Source organism: Hyperolius riggenbachi, chromosome 12 (genome assembly GCF_040937935.1).
Source record: "Hyperolius riggenbachi isolate aHypRig1 chromosome 12, aHypRig1.pri, whole genome shotgun sequence".
Classification (NCBI taxonomy): Eukaryota; Metazoa; Chordata; class Amphibia; order Anura; family Hyperoliidae; genus Hyperolius; species Hyperolius riggenbachi.
This window is the reverse complement of record NC_090657.1, coordinates 18443669-18459751: the sequence shown is the minus strand read 5'-3', so window position 1 is coordinate 18459751 and position 16083 is coordinate 18443669. Positions and strand designations below refer to the sequence as shown.

At 45.7% G+C, this 16083-nt stretch overlaps 1 protein-coding gene across 1 annotated transcript in view; it reads left to right on the top strand.

The window, feature by feature from the left end:
• CACNG1 (calcium voltage-gated channel auxiliary subunit gamma 1) overlaps positions 1 to 16083 on the top strand; it is a 93343-nt gene that overhangs the window by 64312 nt on the left and 12948 nt on the right. The window contains exon 2 of the mRNA XM_068262587.1: positions 2760 to 2834. Within this exon, the coding sequence (XP_068118688.1) occupies positions 2760 to 2834 (75 nt within the window). The remainder of the gene's footprint in view (positions 1 to 2759; positions 2835 to 16083) is intronic.

Genomic DNA, 16083 nt, shown 5'->3' with positions numbered 1-16083 from the left:
ACAACGGTTCTGTGAGATCTCCATAAGCAAGGGCTTCAGCGAACAGGAACTGCATTCTGGGGAAGGAGAATGTCCCAGCTGTTGGTTATAGTGTAATGTTAGCTTTATGGTCAATCATCAAAGCCCTAGTTTACACTCCTGGCCTTTTTCCTCTAGTAACCATTTTAGCCTACGGGTTGTTTTCATCTTATGGACGAGAGGAATTTTCCCATTTCAGCGCTCCTCCCATTCATTCTCCAATAACTTTATCACTACTTATCAAAACAAAATGATCTATACCTTGTTTGGGTTTTTGGCCACCAAATTGGCTTTCTTTGGGTGGCACATTATGCTAAGTATTATTTTATTCTAAATGCATTTTAATAAGAATATTAAGAAAAAAATGCCAAAAAATCATTTCTCAGTTTTTGGCCATTCTCGGTTTACAATAAAATATAAAACTGTGGATAAAAGCTACACATTTTATTTGCCCATTTGTCCCGGTTATTGCAGCATTAAATTATATCCCTAGTACAATGTATGGTGACAATATTTTATTTGGAAATAAAAGGTGCATTTTTTCAGTTTTACATCAATCACTCATTTCAAACACATAATTTAATAATAATATACCCTCTTGACATACATATAAAAAAAATAAAAAATACTCCCTAATGTGGGTAGGTGTCATTTTACTATTTGGCCACAAGATGTCCTCGCGCATTATTTCCTATAAGCTAAATAGGAAGTAATGCGTTGCTGTTTTACTTTGGAAGTGACGCAGGCGTCTCATTGATGCCTGCAATCATGTGGGCCTAGAGGGGAGATGAATGAATGGGAACAAAGTTCCCATTCATTAATGTAACGATTGGCCGTGGGAGTGGCGGGAACAAGTGAGCGGGAGGCAGCTCGCTCGTTTCCGCCACTCCCGCCGCTCATTTGAACAAAAAACAGTGATCATTCTCGCCGGACAAGCACAGATTGGCTCAGGGGACTAATGTACCCTGCCACCAATCCCCCCGTCATGATTGCGAGCTTCCGCCCGCACAGCCACCCAAGCCACAGATGGAGACTCACATCCCTGCAGCTAAAATGGTTAATAAGGATAAATTAGGCACTACACAATTTTCTATACAATATTTGATGCAGCTGTTCAATAGAAATTCCCTTTGGATAATTCAGCCTTGTGACCCAGAACCCGTTCCGAAGAGTGAAAGCTACAAAGGATGGTATGCGCTCCTTCAGCTGAACCCACCCACTTCCTCCAGCTGTCACTGAGGAGAAGTTAACGCTAATGCCTGGTATACACCATACAATTTCCCGTCAGATAGATGGATCGCAAACGATCATTTCCAACAGGTGCAATCTGATTACGAATTTTTCTAGTTTCAAAGACATGATTTCCGAGAATTTTTCTGATCGATTTTGTATAGAAGTGATCAGAAAATCAATAAGAAAAATGATTGGAAATACAAGTGGACCTGTCGGAAATAAGTGATTTGACTTTTTTCCCTGTTCAAAATGTAATAAAACAAAACCTTCTCCATAAAAGCCTTCTACACCTGTCACCACAATGTCCTTCCTATGAAAAGAAGCCACTCCCTGCTCTTTTAAAACACACACAAAAAAAGGGGATGTGGGAGGGGCAGATGCTTCATTGCGCACTGAACAGGGAGGAGCTGGAAAGGAATTTATGACAAGACTCTGCAGAGCTGTAGTGTTGCGGTGCTGGCAACAAAGGGTTAGGTCAGGTGATCAGCTCTGTGTTTGTAGTGAAAAATTAGCCAGTGCCCCCTCCCAGCTCATCCTTAGTACCTAATGTGGGTTAAAATGGAGAGAAGTTAACCAGAATACTAACAGCTATTCTGTCAGGCAAGCAAAATCTGACATTGGTAGAGGAAAACCGGTTTGCAGAAGCAGTTAGTAAAAACAAAGATTAAGCTCCTCAGGTGCAGAGACTTGTGTAAATGGATTAATAACCTCTGTACGGCAGTGTGGAATACATCAGTGCTATATAAATGTAAAACAGTAACCGTGTGTGAGTGTGGTGGAGATATTCAAATCAAATGTAAGCTCCTCTAGAGCAGAGACTGATGGGAATGGACCAGTGATGTCTGTATAGCGCTGTGATATATGCCAGAGCTATATAAATATGCAATAATATTATTGTGTTGCTGTGGTGAGGACATTAGGGAGTGCAAGCTCCTCTGGAGCAGAGAATGATGGAAATGGATAAGTGATATCTGTACAGTGCTACAGAATATATGTCATATATTTGTGCCATATAAATGTATAATAATAATTATAATAGTGTGTTACTATGGTGGGCACATTATTATTATTATTATTATTTAATATTTATATAGCGCCAACATCTTCTGCAGCACTTTACAGAGTATATAGAGCCATGTCATCCTCAGTGCAGTTCACAATCTAATCCCCACCATAGTCTTATGTCCATAGTAGTCTAGGGGGAAGCCAATTAACCTATCTGCATGTTTTTAGGATGGGGGGGGGGGGGGGCGAGTGCCAAAGGAAACCAACACAGACACATGGAGAACATACAAACTCCTTGCAGATAGAGTATAAGCTCCTCTGCTGCAGAGACTGATGTGAATGGACCAGTGATGTATGTACAGCACAGTGGAATATGTCAGACCTATATAAATGTATTATAAATAATAATACTGTGCGACTGTGGGGGGACATTAGAATGTAAGCTCTGTTTGCTATAAGTGTACTAAGCATTACTCATCTCTTCTTTTGTGTGGCTCTTTTAGAGACGAACTGTTCATATTTCAAGCACTTCACCTCTGGGGAGAATGCAGAGATTCTACAGGTCACCACTCAGAAAGGTACGCACACTGTGTTACTGTAATATATGGGCCCTTCCTTCTTGGTGTAAATTTAGGAAAAGAACATTGAATTTATGGTCTAAAGCAGTGGTTCTCTAACTGGGGTCCGCGGGCCGAATGAGGCCCCCTGAGGCTTTTTTTTTAGCAGCCCCCAAACACAAAATGTAAACTTTTAGGATGTGGCCCACTGCACCTTTAAATATCAGCTGCCCACACATAGAACAGCAGTGCTGGCCCCACCCATCCACATACTGTAGAAGCCAGCGAGCAGTAATTTGTTGGCTTCCAATCCAATTCTGCATCAGGTGACACTGCTATCTAACTGGACGGCAGGTTGTTACCTGAGTATACTTCACTGTCTGGTGCACGACGTTCTTCGGGTGCCGCATGACTGAATGGCTGCTGGTCTAAAGCTATTTATTTCACATTGTTTCCCCCTATATTAGGAAGGCATTATCAAGTGGTGCATGTCCACTCCAAGGGGTTCCAGCATCCCAAATTTCAGACCCTCTGTGGCCCACAAACCTGCACATAACTGCTCAGGGAAAATGTGTGGATTGAACCGACTGTAATGATGACACCGTGAAACCAGAAATTATCAGTAGTGGAAATTTGAAGTGCAACCTCAGGGCACAGAGCTATGAGGGTGAATCACTCCCTTTCCCCATCCCAGGGCTGTCATCAGGGCAGTAGAACGGGTATCACAGTACGGGGCCCAGCCAGGCTGGCAGCACAAGGCATGCCGGACTGTGGGCATCACTTCTTTCCTCCCTCTCCTCGGGCCCCCCTCCTGTGATCCCCCTATATGCAGAGTCCAGCCTGTTTGTCTGATTGCCGATATTAACCTTACTGAGAAATTATCAAATGGGTATCTTGAAATAAGTGGTAACATGTCAAATGATTTGATGGTTACCACATCAGAAATAAATAAATACACATTACTGTGTATCTCAATATATAAAACACAAGTGTCCCTTGCGTCCTGTCCCTGGGTCAGTGCTTTTGCGCTACTGCGCATGTCCTGCACCAACACAGCCGTTGGGACAGGACGCAGGATGGAGTAGGAGGCGGGGCGGCCGGTGCGGGTGCGTTAGACGGGTGCTCATGCGCAGCGGGTGGCGGTGAAAGACCTAGAGTCCGTTTTTAAACATATATATAAAAAAGCTGCAGCATGGGCGGCATATACTCAGGCCCCTCCACAGATATCCACGAATCACCTGTAGGGTATATCAGAAGTGATCAGGAACAGATCAATAAATGTCTGGTATAAGGTGATTAGGATTGTGATTATATCAGATGATAGTGAGGCCTGATAAGGGGTGTCAGAATTAGTGATTACTTAAAAGCAATTGCACACAGCACACGGATTATATTTATTATCCTGGACTGCCTGAGTTCAAAAAATAAATACAATTTAAATGTTGCAAAATTGTTAATTTATTAACCTCTCACAAACTTTCTCTGCTCTAAGTGGGCAGCAATCTTGCAAACATCTACCACCTAATAGCAGAAAATGGTTACATAATCAGTAAACCAGTTTTACTGGATCACTGAGGCCTCGTTCACATCTACTGCGCTGAAAAACGTGTGAAAGCACGTGGTAAAAAATGCATGCGCTTGTGTGCGCTTTAGTGCGCGTTGCCGTGCGTTGCGCTGCGCTTCTTTAAAGCACGTTTTGCTTGTTGTACCAGCAGCAGTTGTCAATAAAACTTTGTTTTTGTATGTAAATGTATTTTTTTCTCCAATTAGGGGTAAAAAACGCATGCGCTTCTATGCGCTTGTACGCGCTTCTATGCGCTAAAAAAGCGCACCCATTCACTTGCATTGATGTGCGCTTTCCAGCTCAACGCACAGAAATGCATGCAACCCTACGTTTCTGTAACGCTGCTCAGCGCAGCGCATAGATGTGAACCAGCTACATTTAGTTACATGGGAAAGTAAATACCTTGCTGATCGCACAGGGCAGTGCGCTGTAAAAAGCGCACAGAAACGGCCCTGATGTGAACGAGGCCTTCTATCCGCTTCTGTCCGCTTTTCAGCAACATGTATCAATCTGTAACATTGATGTGCTGATAAAAAGCGGACAGAAGCGGACAGATGGAAACAAGGCCTTACACTATTCCCACTGGCATAGCTCAGGTGTATAGTAAATACTTCGTTTCCAGCAATCTGTCCAAAATGCACAGTATAATGTTAATTAAAAAAAAGTAAGCACTATGTATTGATCTGAAGAAGCGGGCTAGTACCCATGATGAAACACAGTCTATTTTGTGTTTTGAATAAATACTTTTGCAGTACTACTGGTGTTTTTGTCATCAGGAAAGGTAAGAGATTAACTCTCATTCTTAAAGAGACACTGTAAGATCAAAAAGTTCCCCTGGGGGGTACTCACCTCGGGAAGGGGAAGTCTCAGGGTCCCAATGAGGCTTCCCACGCCGTCCTCTGTCCCACGGGGGTCTTGCTGCAGCCCTCCGAACAGCGGCCCGACAAATATGTCAGCTTGTTCAATATTTACCTTTCCAGGCTCCAGCGTGGGAGCTGTTGCGGCTTTCGGCTCCGAAGTAGACGGAAATACCCATTCTCAGTCGGGTCCGCTCTACTGCCCAGGCGCCGGAGACTTGCACCTGCGCAGTAGAGCAGACCCGACGGCGATTGAGTATTTCCGCCTATTTCGGAGCCGAGAGCCGCCACAGCGCCTGCGCAGGAGCCGGGAAGGTAAATTGTACATTGCCGCTGTTCAGAGGGGCACAGCGAGACCCCCGAGGGACGGAGGATGGCGTGGGAAGCCTCATTGGGACTCTGAGGCTTCCCCCTCCCGAGGTGAGTACCCTCCCCCCCGGGGAACTTTTTGATGTTACAGGTTATTAGAAGTTTATATATAAATTTACACTTGGGCGCCTCCATTGTTACCAGTATCCAGCTAAACCTACTTTGGAGAGAATAGTTTTCCTAAAAAATGTTTACAATAGACTGAATGGGGGCACCAAGACCGCAAAGGTCAGCCCTGTTTGCTACGAGAATTAGCACCTCAGTACTATTTCAGATGAGATGCCAAGATTTAGATGGCAGCCATGGCTGAGCTGTCACCATCTGTGGACTCATGGAGGCTGATTTACTAAGTGAGAGGATTGCTGCTAATTGTGATCCTTCAGCAAAGTATGAGGTGATGAACATCATTAATGGGTGGGATGTGGTCCTATCCAGCCTGGAGCACAATATTTAGGGAACCAGTGTCGGACTTGGAGCTGGAAAAGCTGAGGAAATCCACTTGCTGGCCAAGCAGCATTAATCAGGTGTTGCTGCTCTCAATGAAGAATTGCTTCAGGTTTCTATTGGGAGTGAGTGATGATAACTCAGGGTTACTGCTGCTTGGCCAGCAGGTGGATTTCCTCAGTTTTTCCACCACCCAGTCCGACACTGCAGGGAACTGAGAACTACTGCAGCTCTCGGCACATCGGGAGCTGTGAGCGATATGCATAGAGAGTAGTGCACATGCCTGTACAATGTCCTATTTCGGCATCACACTGCAGCTGTGGCCAGGATCATTTCTGAACAGTAATCTATTTAAATCAAGGGCAGGGGCGGACTGACCATTCGGGCACAAACCGAGGGCCTGTGGTCGCGGGGGGCCCACCAGAGCACCATGAGCAGGAGGGGAGGCAGCCAGTGAAAGGGAGTTGTGGGCAGAGCGATGGGGAAGGGGGGATGTCTCCCGCCCCCTTCCCTCACCTTGGGGCCCCCCTTCTTGGCTCTCCCCTCCGGAATATTTAAGTGTCGGCGCAGCGGCTGACAGCGGGCGGGGACTTACCGGTGTTACAGTCACCAGAGGGAGCTATTATCTGTGTGCCACTAGTCTGGTCTACTCAAGACCAGACTAGCGGCGCACAGATCAGAGCTCCCTCCGGCAGCTGGAAGAACAGAAGTAAGTCCCTGCCCACTGTCAGCCGCTGCGCCGACACTTAAATATTCCGGAGGGGAGAGCCAGGAAGGGGGGCCCCAAGGTGAGGGAAGGGGGGGGGGGGTTGAAGACGTCCCCCCTTCCCCATTGCTCTTCCCACAGCTCCCTTTCACTGGCTGCCTCCCTTCCTGGGGACACCTACAGACCTGGCTACATATACTGGGAACACCTATACAGCTGGCTGCATATACTGGAAACGCCTATAGACCTGGCTATACTGGGGACACCTATAGACCTTGCTATACAGGGGACACCTATAGACCTGGCTATACTGGGGACACCTTCAGACCTGGCTATACTGGGGACACCTTCAGACCTGGCTATACTGGGGACACCTACAGACCTGGCTATACTGGGGACACCTACAGACCTGGCTATACTGGGGACACCTACAGACCTGGCTATACTGGGGACACCTACAGACCTAGCTACATATACTGGGGACACCTATACAGCTGGCTACATATACTGGGGATACCTATAGACCTGGCTATACTGGGAACACCTATACACCTGGCAAAATATACGGGGACACCTATAGACCTGGCTATCTATACATGAGACATCTATAGACCTGGCTATCTGTACTGGGGACACCTATAGGCCTGGCTACCTATTCTGGGAACACCTATAGACCTGGCTATCTAAACTGAGGACATCTATAGACCTGGTTATCTATTCTGGGGACACCTATAGACCTGGCTACTTATACTGGGGACACCTATAGACCTGGATACCTGCACTGGGAAAACCTAAAGATCTGGTTACTTCCACTGGGGATACCTTTTGACCTGGTTACCTATACTGGGGGCACCTATTTGGGGGGGGAATTGCTGCCAGATTAACTATTTTGGGGGAACTGCTGCTGCCAGATTAAGTGTATTTTGGGAAACAGCTGCCAGATTACATGTATTTTGGTTGATCCGCTGCCAGATTACGCATCTTTTGGGGAGCCTCTGCCAAATTATGTGTATTTGGGGGAACTGCTGCAGCCAGATGATGTCTATTTTGGGGGAATGACTGCCATATTATCTGTATTTTGGAGGAACCTCTGCCAAATTGCATGGATTTTTGGTGAAATGTTGTCAGACATGTATTTTGGGGGGGGAAACACTATGGCAGAGTTCAAACTTCCCCAGCAGAACTTTTACACCACTGCTAAGGTCATGTATATTTTTTCCCACCCATGACCACGCCCACATTCTTATTTTTCAGCGCTACGCAGGGGTTTTTATCAGTATAAAATATCTGTTGTCAGTAAATTATTATATCTTAAGCCCCGTCTACACGAGGCGATCCGGCGGCTCAATTAGCCACCGGATCGCCTCTTCCGCATCCCCGTGCATACCCGCCGCGTCCCTGCTCGCCCGCGTGTCGGATTCGATCCCCCGCTCGTCCCCGCTGGTGCTGCTTATCTTCCGCTCGATTCCCTGCCATTGTCCCCTTGTGGGGAACGAGCAGGGAATCGGCGGTGGCGAAATCCAACCTGACGGATCTTATCAATCAAGCCGCATCAGCGGCTCGATTGATAAGTAACATTGTTGTAACATCGCTCCGTGTAGACGGAGCTGTAGTCTGTAAAAATATGACGTAAAAGGTGGGAAACACTGGTATGGGGGCCCTAAAATCGCCTATTTCCTGGGGGCCCCGTGAGTTGTCAGTCCGCCCCTGATCAAGGGTTAACCCTTTCCAATGCTGTGTCGGACTCAGTCCGTCACCGGCCTTCTTCAGCATATGTCCAACACAGGAAAAGTGACTACCGCTACGTAGCGATGTTGCCGGATAAAATCCCGCTCAGAGTCAGTTCTTTTGGATCAAGGTGTCAGGCTGACGCTGATCTCACCGCCACACCACGGAATTTAAAATGTTACACGGGCGCATTTGAGCTCACTGATAGGGATGCAATTACCAGATCCGCTAAGACAGACCTCCCCAACCCTGTCCTCAAGGCCCACCAACAGTACATGTTTTGCAGGAAACATTCATAGGTGGAGTCATTAGTGTCTCAGCAGAGCCGATTAACCCATTCTGTGGATTTCTATAAAACATGCAGCGTTGGTGGGCCTTGAGGACAGGGTTGGGGAACACTGCTAAGACACTACACTGCGCTGCGTAAGAGTTATTACACTGGCGCACGTGCAATGGGGTGAAGCTGCAGGGCGCAAGCTGGTGCCGGCCTCACCCCAACCCCTCTCCCCCCACTAATGTTGGGCTGCATTTTTGCTCTACTGCGAGGGGGTATAGATCCCTTCAACTTGTCTCTCTTCAGCGATACAGTAATTATCCATGCCCCCCATACACACAGTAGAAAAAGGGGGGGGGGGAATTGCAAAATTGGAGCGGAAAGGGTTAAAAAATAAGTTTCTGTACTTTTAATAAAATAAATGACACATACAGTAGAGTCTCGGTTATCCGGCACCGTGCTCTCTGTTTGCTTGTTAAAAATGGGCCTAGTAATACAGTAACATACCCCACTCTATATACATACAATTAATTCTGTTTTAAATTTTAAAATACAGTCAATGAAAGTATGTTAGCCTTGGGGGAGCCATGGAACTCAGGCTTAGCACAGCCCACAAACTGCCTAAGAAGTTGGTCTTCACCATTGAGCACTGCCAGCAATTGGTGTTGGCTGGCTGAGACTGCTGATTAGTCGAGTATTTTACCTTAGGTTCATAATCCACATCTATTTTCCAGATATTCTTCTAGATTTCATGGCTTGCATTTGATTGCTTACTTATTACATTTGAAACCCTTTGTGTAAAGAGGTATGGTGACAAAGGTTACCTCTTTCGTCTATTCATCTGAGTAGGGATGGCTATTTGTTAGGGAGGGGGGGGGGGGGGGGTGACTAAATAGCATTTTAACCCCCCCCCCCTCCCCCCAAGTTTTCCCACCTCTATTTGGGCCATTTATACAGAGGTGAATACATGTGTTTTGTCATGCCCATTGGCTTCTACACAGTTGGAGTGAATGATTTTTCACATGCATGTCCATAATGTTTGCTATATATACTCAGCTATGTGAAAATGTGTTCTTTTATGCCCACTGATTTCAATACATTTAGTGAAAATGAATTGTTGCATGCATGGCCATACATTTTTGCACATATACTCATCTAGGCTAAAATGTGTTCAAAATACGTTTGTGAATTACATGAACGTAATGTCACGTAATTGCATAAATTACGCAAAGATTCACGCAAAACTATCCATTATGATCAACACTATCTGATTGCTGTCCACACTCTTCTGACCACTCAGCTTGCATTGTTGGTGAGGTTAACCACTTCACTCCACAGGCAGCTTCCCCTTCCCGCCAACAACAATTTTCACCAATCAACGCTCCTTTCATTCATTTCCCCATAACTTTATCACTGCTTATCACATATACCAGTAAATAATCTAGATCTTGTTTTTTTAAGCCACAAATTAGGCCTTTTGGTGTGTGTGTGTGTGTGTGTGGGGGGGGGGGGGTGATATTTGTTTGGTGTTTTATTATGGTAATTATGGGGGGCCGATGAGGGGAAAAGGAGTTAATTTATTTTGAATTTGTGTAATGTATAATGTAGTGTAATATGTGTATTTTTTATGCATTTTCTTTCTTTAACTACTAGATGTCTCCACACATTTTCTTCTAACAGAGTTCAGCGCACACCGGCAGCGTCTGATACAGGAATGATCAGTAGCTTCTCATTGAAGCCATGCTCATACCCTTAAAGAAATCAGGCATTTTTACAAAAATCTGCTTTACCCTTGCAGCCGACTGTCCCACGCTGTCACCTCCGCTCTCCGCCGCTGCCTCACTGTCGCTGCATGGTGCATAGGATGACTGCGAGGTTGCCCTTACTGCGCCTGCGTCAAGTGCCGATGTCAATCCCAGCCACATAGTCCGGGGCTTACTGCGCAGTAAGCCGCGGACAACGTGGCCGTGATTGACAGCGGCGCTTGACGCAGGCACAGTAAGGGCGACTTTGCGGTTGTCCTCTGCACCGTGCAGTGACAGTGGGGCAGTGGCAGAGAGCTGAGGTGACACCGTGGGGCAGTCGGCTGCAAGGGGCTGGAGAAAGCCCCAGGTGAGTAAAGCAGATTTTTGTAAAAATGCCAGATGATTTCTTTAAAGGAACACTTAAGTCAAACAAAAAAAGGAGCTTCCAATAGCCCCCTGCAGCTGTCCGGTGCCCTCGCCGTCTCCCTCCGATCCTCCTGGCCCCGCCGGCAGCCACTTCCTGTTTCGGTGACAGGAGCTGACAGGCTGGGGACGCAAGTGATTCTTCGCGTTCCTGGCCACAATAGCGTCATCTATGCTGCTATACCATATATTATATACCATATAGCAGCATAGAGGGTGCTAATGTGCCTGGGAACGCGAAGAATCACTCGCGTCCCCAGCCTGTCAGCTCCTGTCACCGAAACAGGAAGTGGCTGCCGACGGGGCCAGGAGGATTGGAGGGAGACGGCGAGGGCACCGGACAGTTGCAGGGGGCTATTGGAAGCCCTAGGTGAGTAAAACTCATTTTTTTTGTTTGACTTAAGTGTCCCTTTAACCACTTCAGCCTTCAGTCGTTTTCACTTTATGCTTCCGAGCAATATTCACCTCCCATTCATTAGCCTATAAAAAACTTTATCACTACTTATCACAATGAACTGATCTATGTCTCGTTTTTTCCGCCACCAATTAGGCTTTCTTTGGGGGGTACATTTTGCTAAGAGCCACTTTACTGTAAATGCATTTTAACAGGAAGAATAAGGAAAAAACAGAAAAAATGCATTATTTCTCAGTTTTCGGCCATTATAGTTTTAAAATAATACATGCCTCCACAATTAAAACTCACGTATTGTATGTGCCCATTTCTCCCGGTTATTACACCGTTTAAATTATGTCCCTATCACAATGTATGGCGACAATATTTTACTTGGAAATAAAAGTGCATTTTTTCCGTTTTGCATCCATCACTATTTACAAGCTTATAATTAAAAAAATATATAACGATTTCATGTTTACATAGATATTTAAAAAGTTTAGACCCTTAGGTAAATATTTATGTGTTTTTTTCTAATTGTAATGTTTGTTTTTTTATTATTAAACATTTTATGTGGGTATTTTTGGGAGGGTGGGATGCAAATAAATTTTTTTTAGGACATATTGGTCTATTTTTTTATTTTTTTTTCCATTTTCCTGCAGTTAGCTTTTTGGCCACAAGATGGCAGCCATGAGTTTGTTTACAATGACGTCACTCTAAGCATAACACGGGCGCTTAGAGTGACATCGGGGGAAATAGGAACAGAAAAACCTCAGCTTCCGTGCGAAGCTGACGGTTTTTCTCGGGGGGAGAGCAATCAGTGATCGGGCTCCATAGCCCGATTAACTGATTGCCTGGCTAGCAAACCGCGGGCCGGGAGTGCGCGTGCAGGCGCGCGATCGGCCGTGGGGGCGCGCGGCAGCGCACATGGCCTCCTGGGCGTAGCTAGTACGTCCAGGAGGCCAAAGTAGTTAAAGGCACTTTGATTGGCTTAAGGAACAGATGTTCCCGTTCACCAATCACAGATCTTCTATTCTGTGGGGGGGCGCATGTGTGCTTGGTGGCGGCAGCGAGCAACACATTTAAACGTCCTGTTTGCAGCGAAGAGGGGCAAACAGGATGTTTTAATGCGTCCAATTTGCAAGAACTGGTTCAAAAGGGTTTGGGAGGCAAAGTTTTTTTGGGGTTTTTTTAATCAACAATGTATACAAAATAAAAATATTATTTTAAAACCGTTTTCCCTGTCAAAATCAATTTTTTTTTATAGTAGCGTCACCGACGATTCAATGATTACATTATATTAACTGGTGACCACGGCAGCCATTACCTGGTGAATACAGGTCCATAGGGAATTACTTTGCGATTTCTCGAGGAGACATCATGAGCTGCAAGCATGGTGAACATGGCACTGCGTCTATAATCAGAAGTTTTTTAACCCCAAATGAGGTACATCATCATTAACGTGAAAATGCCATCTTTGAGAAATAAGTAATCCATTAAGTTCAGCTCGGGTTACTGCCAGATCTTATTTCAAACTGCCCCCCTCTACACTCTATTCTGAGCAAATCAGCCACCTGTTCCACCACAATCCTAACGCAGGTTAGGAGTGTCTTTGCTGCTATCATTCCTTCAGTGTAGGTGTAGAAAATATCTAGCAAGACTTTCTGCTTTGTGCAGCCAATTACTCATGCAGGTAAAGGAAATATCTGTATTTTTGATAACATTGAATTGTAGAAACTTTTGTGCAACAAAGATACACATCTACTGCAACTATTTTGATCACATGTAGAGTTTCACTTTATACTGGTAGAATGTAATGATTATAGCTTGGTGCAGGCATGGGTTCACCAGCGGCATGATGCCCTGCGTGACAGCTGGCCAATAGGGATGGTGTCGCTATGGGGACTGCAACCCACAGATACCATCTGGACATGCAAGTTTACCAATGCCACTGGTCAGCTGACCTTAGGTCAGAGGTCACGCTGGGCATTAAGGGATGAAAGTTCACCACTTGAACCAATGCTGCAGCAAACTACCATCTCTAGAATCTTTTACCTGGCTCTCGGTCTACAGGCCCAATGTATTTCAGTTAAAGGTTTTTAATGTTAAAGTGGATCCGAGATAAACTGTTACTCATTGCATAATGGTGTTCCTTTCATATAGTTTATTGGGCATTCCTCAAGCCAAATACTTTTTTTGTTTCGTTTTAATACTCTAATTCCCTATAAACTAAACAAGCCTCGGCCACAGCTTTTTGGAGTGCCTTGACACTGTAGCAAGGGCTTATGGGAGCTCAGTCTGGGCAGGAGGAGGTTACTAGCCATAGATTTCAGAGGGCGGGGGGAGGAGGGAGGAGGAGAGGGTACTGAATTTGTCACATTACACACAGGCAAGCTGATAGCATCTCTAGCCCTCAGCCTGTGACAAACAGAACATGGCTGCCCTCATTGTATCACAGGAATAAATAATCAAACTATTGAAGCTGTTTGCAGCTAGATTTGCTGTGTAAACTATATAAACTTTAGATAAGATATATAAACAAGTTACTTTTTATAGTTAGTTTTTCATCTCGGATGCACAAACAATCAGAACGTGGTGGACTACCGGACTGCCGCATGGACTTGCTGTTAAAGTTTGAATTCTGTGAACTCTGAGGCTAGATTCACAGTGGGACATTGCATTTTGATGCCACGTTAAAGTCGCTCCGCAAGCTTACAACGCAACGCGCCCAAAAAGTGGCAACGCAGCGTTACCGTCGCATACAGCAGATACAGTAAAAAATACAGGCAATGAAAAGTATGCTTCCAAGTCATTACTGAGCATGTGCAAACAGTCCAACGCAGCTAATAACGTGTATAACGCACTGCATGCAGTAGTTTTACTTAACGTGCAGCGTTAGACACCAACGCAACGTGTGCACTGTGAACAGGGCATTGATTTTTCATTGCAGTGAGTTATTCTGCGTTAAATGCTGTTTTAACGCGCGACTTTAACGTCCCACTGTGAACTTAGCCTCAGAGAAGAAGACATGTGAATTTAAGTTGTCCAATAATCCAGGGCTGTGGAGTCGGAGTCGGAGTCGTGGAGTCGGAGTCGTGGAGTCGGGCAATTTTAGGTGCCTGGAGTCGGAGTCGGGAAAAAATGCACCGACTCCGACTCCTAATGAATTTGTAACTGTAATTAAAATAGAAAATATGATAAAATGTTCTATTTTTCAGATATTAGTCATTAAAAATAATGTATATATACAGTAATAGCTGTGCTTAGTCCACAAAAATGAAATAAACCAATCAAAATTAGTTACTTGTGCTGCTTCAATAAAGCAGTCCCTGTATTTTTAAGGTCAGATATACATATCTGATTGTGACTGTATATATGATGTGTACACAGGAATCTCTTATATATACTAAATAACATCTATGCTGTAAGAATAAAGCCTGATGTGTAGCCGTGTCACTAATAGAGATGGTCAACGAGATGGAAATAATTCTGCATTGATGCTGATTTATGCAAATGTATGCACTCCCTTTGCTGATGAAATCAAATAATTTGATATGTTGTTAAAATTTGGTTTGGTGACTACAAATTAAAGGGTAACTGAGACGGATGAAAAGTAAAGCTTTATACATACCTGGGGCTTCCTCCAGCCCCCTTCAGGCTAATCAGTCCCTCGCTGTCCTCTACCACCCGGATCTTCTGCTATGAGTCCTGGTAAATCAGCCAGTCAGCGCTGTCCGGCCGCATGCCGCTCCCACAGCCAGGAACATTCTGCACCTGCGCAATAGTGCTGCACAGGTGTAGTATGCTCCTGGCGGCGGAGTGTGTGCATGCGCACTACGCCCGACTGGCACAAGTACCTGGACTCATAGCAGAAGATCCAGGTGTTGGAGAAGGACAACGAGGGACTGATTATCCTGAAGGCGGCTGGAGGAAGCCCCAGGTATATATAAAACTTTAATTTCATCTGTCTCAGGTTTACTTTGTTACACAGTAGTACTATACATATGCACTCCCCACAGAGCTGCAGGGAATCCACTGAGAATGCTGTGCACATTGAACACAGAGGTGTTGTCTGTTTACAATCTCCTCATTCCCCTGCAGAGTACCTGCACATCACTCTTACATGTACCCACACTTACATTGCCTAGGGCCTGATAGATGTTCTTTGTTCCGGTTTGTACCTTTTACAAGTACTCTTACCAAGGACTAGTTTTAGTCTAAAGGGAATAAATATAGTAGTCTACATATCATTCTCACTTCAGTTGTCTTGTAAAATTCCTAAGCGTTGGCAGTTAAAGAGACTCTGTAACATTCAAAAGATCCCCTGGGGGGTACTCACCTCGGGTGGGGGAAGCCTCCGGATCCTAATGAGGCTTCCCACGCCGTCCTCTGTCCCACGGGGGTCTCGCTGCAGCCCTCCGAACAGCTGGCGACTGTGCCGACTGTCATTTCAATATTTACCTTTGCTGGCTCCAGCGGGGGCGCTGTGGCGGCTTTCCATTCCGAAGTACACGGAAATACCCGATCTCATTCGGGTCCGCTCTACTGCGCAGGCGCAGGAAACTTGCGCCTGCGCAGTAGAGCGGACCCGACGGCGATCGGGTATTTCCGTATAGTTCGGAGCCGACAGCCGTCAGAGCGCCTGCGCAGGAGCCAGGAAGGTAAATATTGACGTCACCGCTGCCCGGACTCCACGGAGGGCTGCAGCGAGACCCCTGACGGATGGAGGACGGCGTGGGAAGCCTCATTAGGATCCGGAGGCTTCCCCC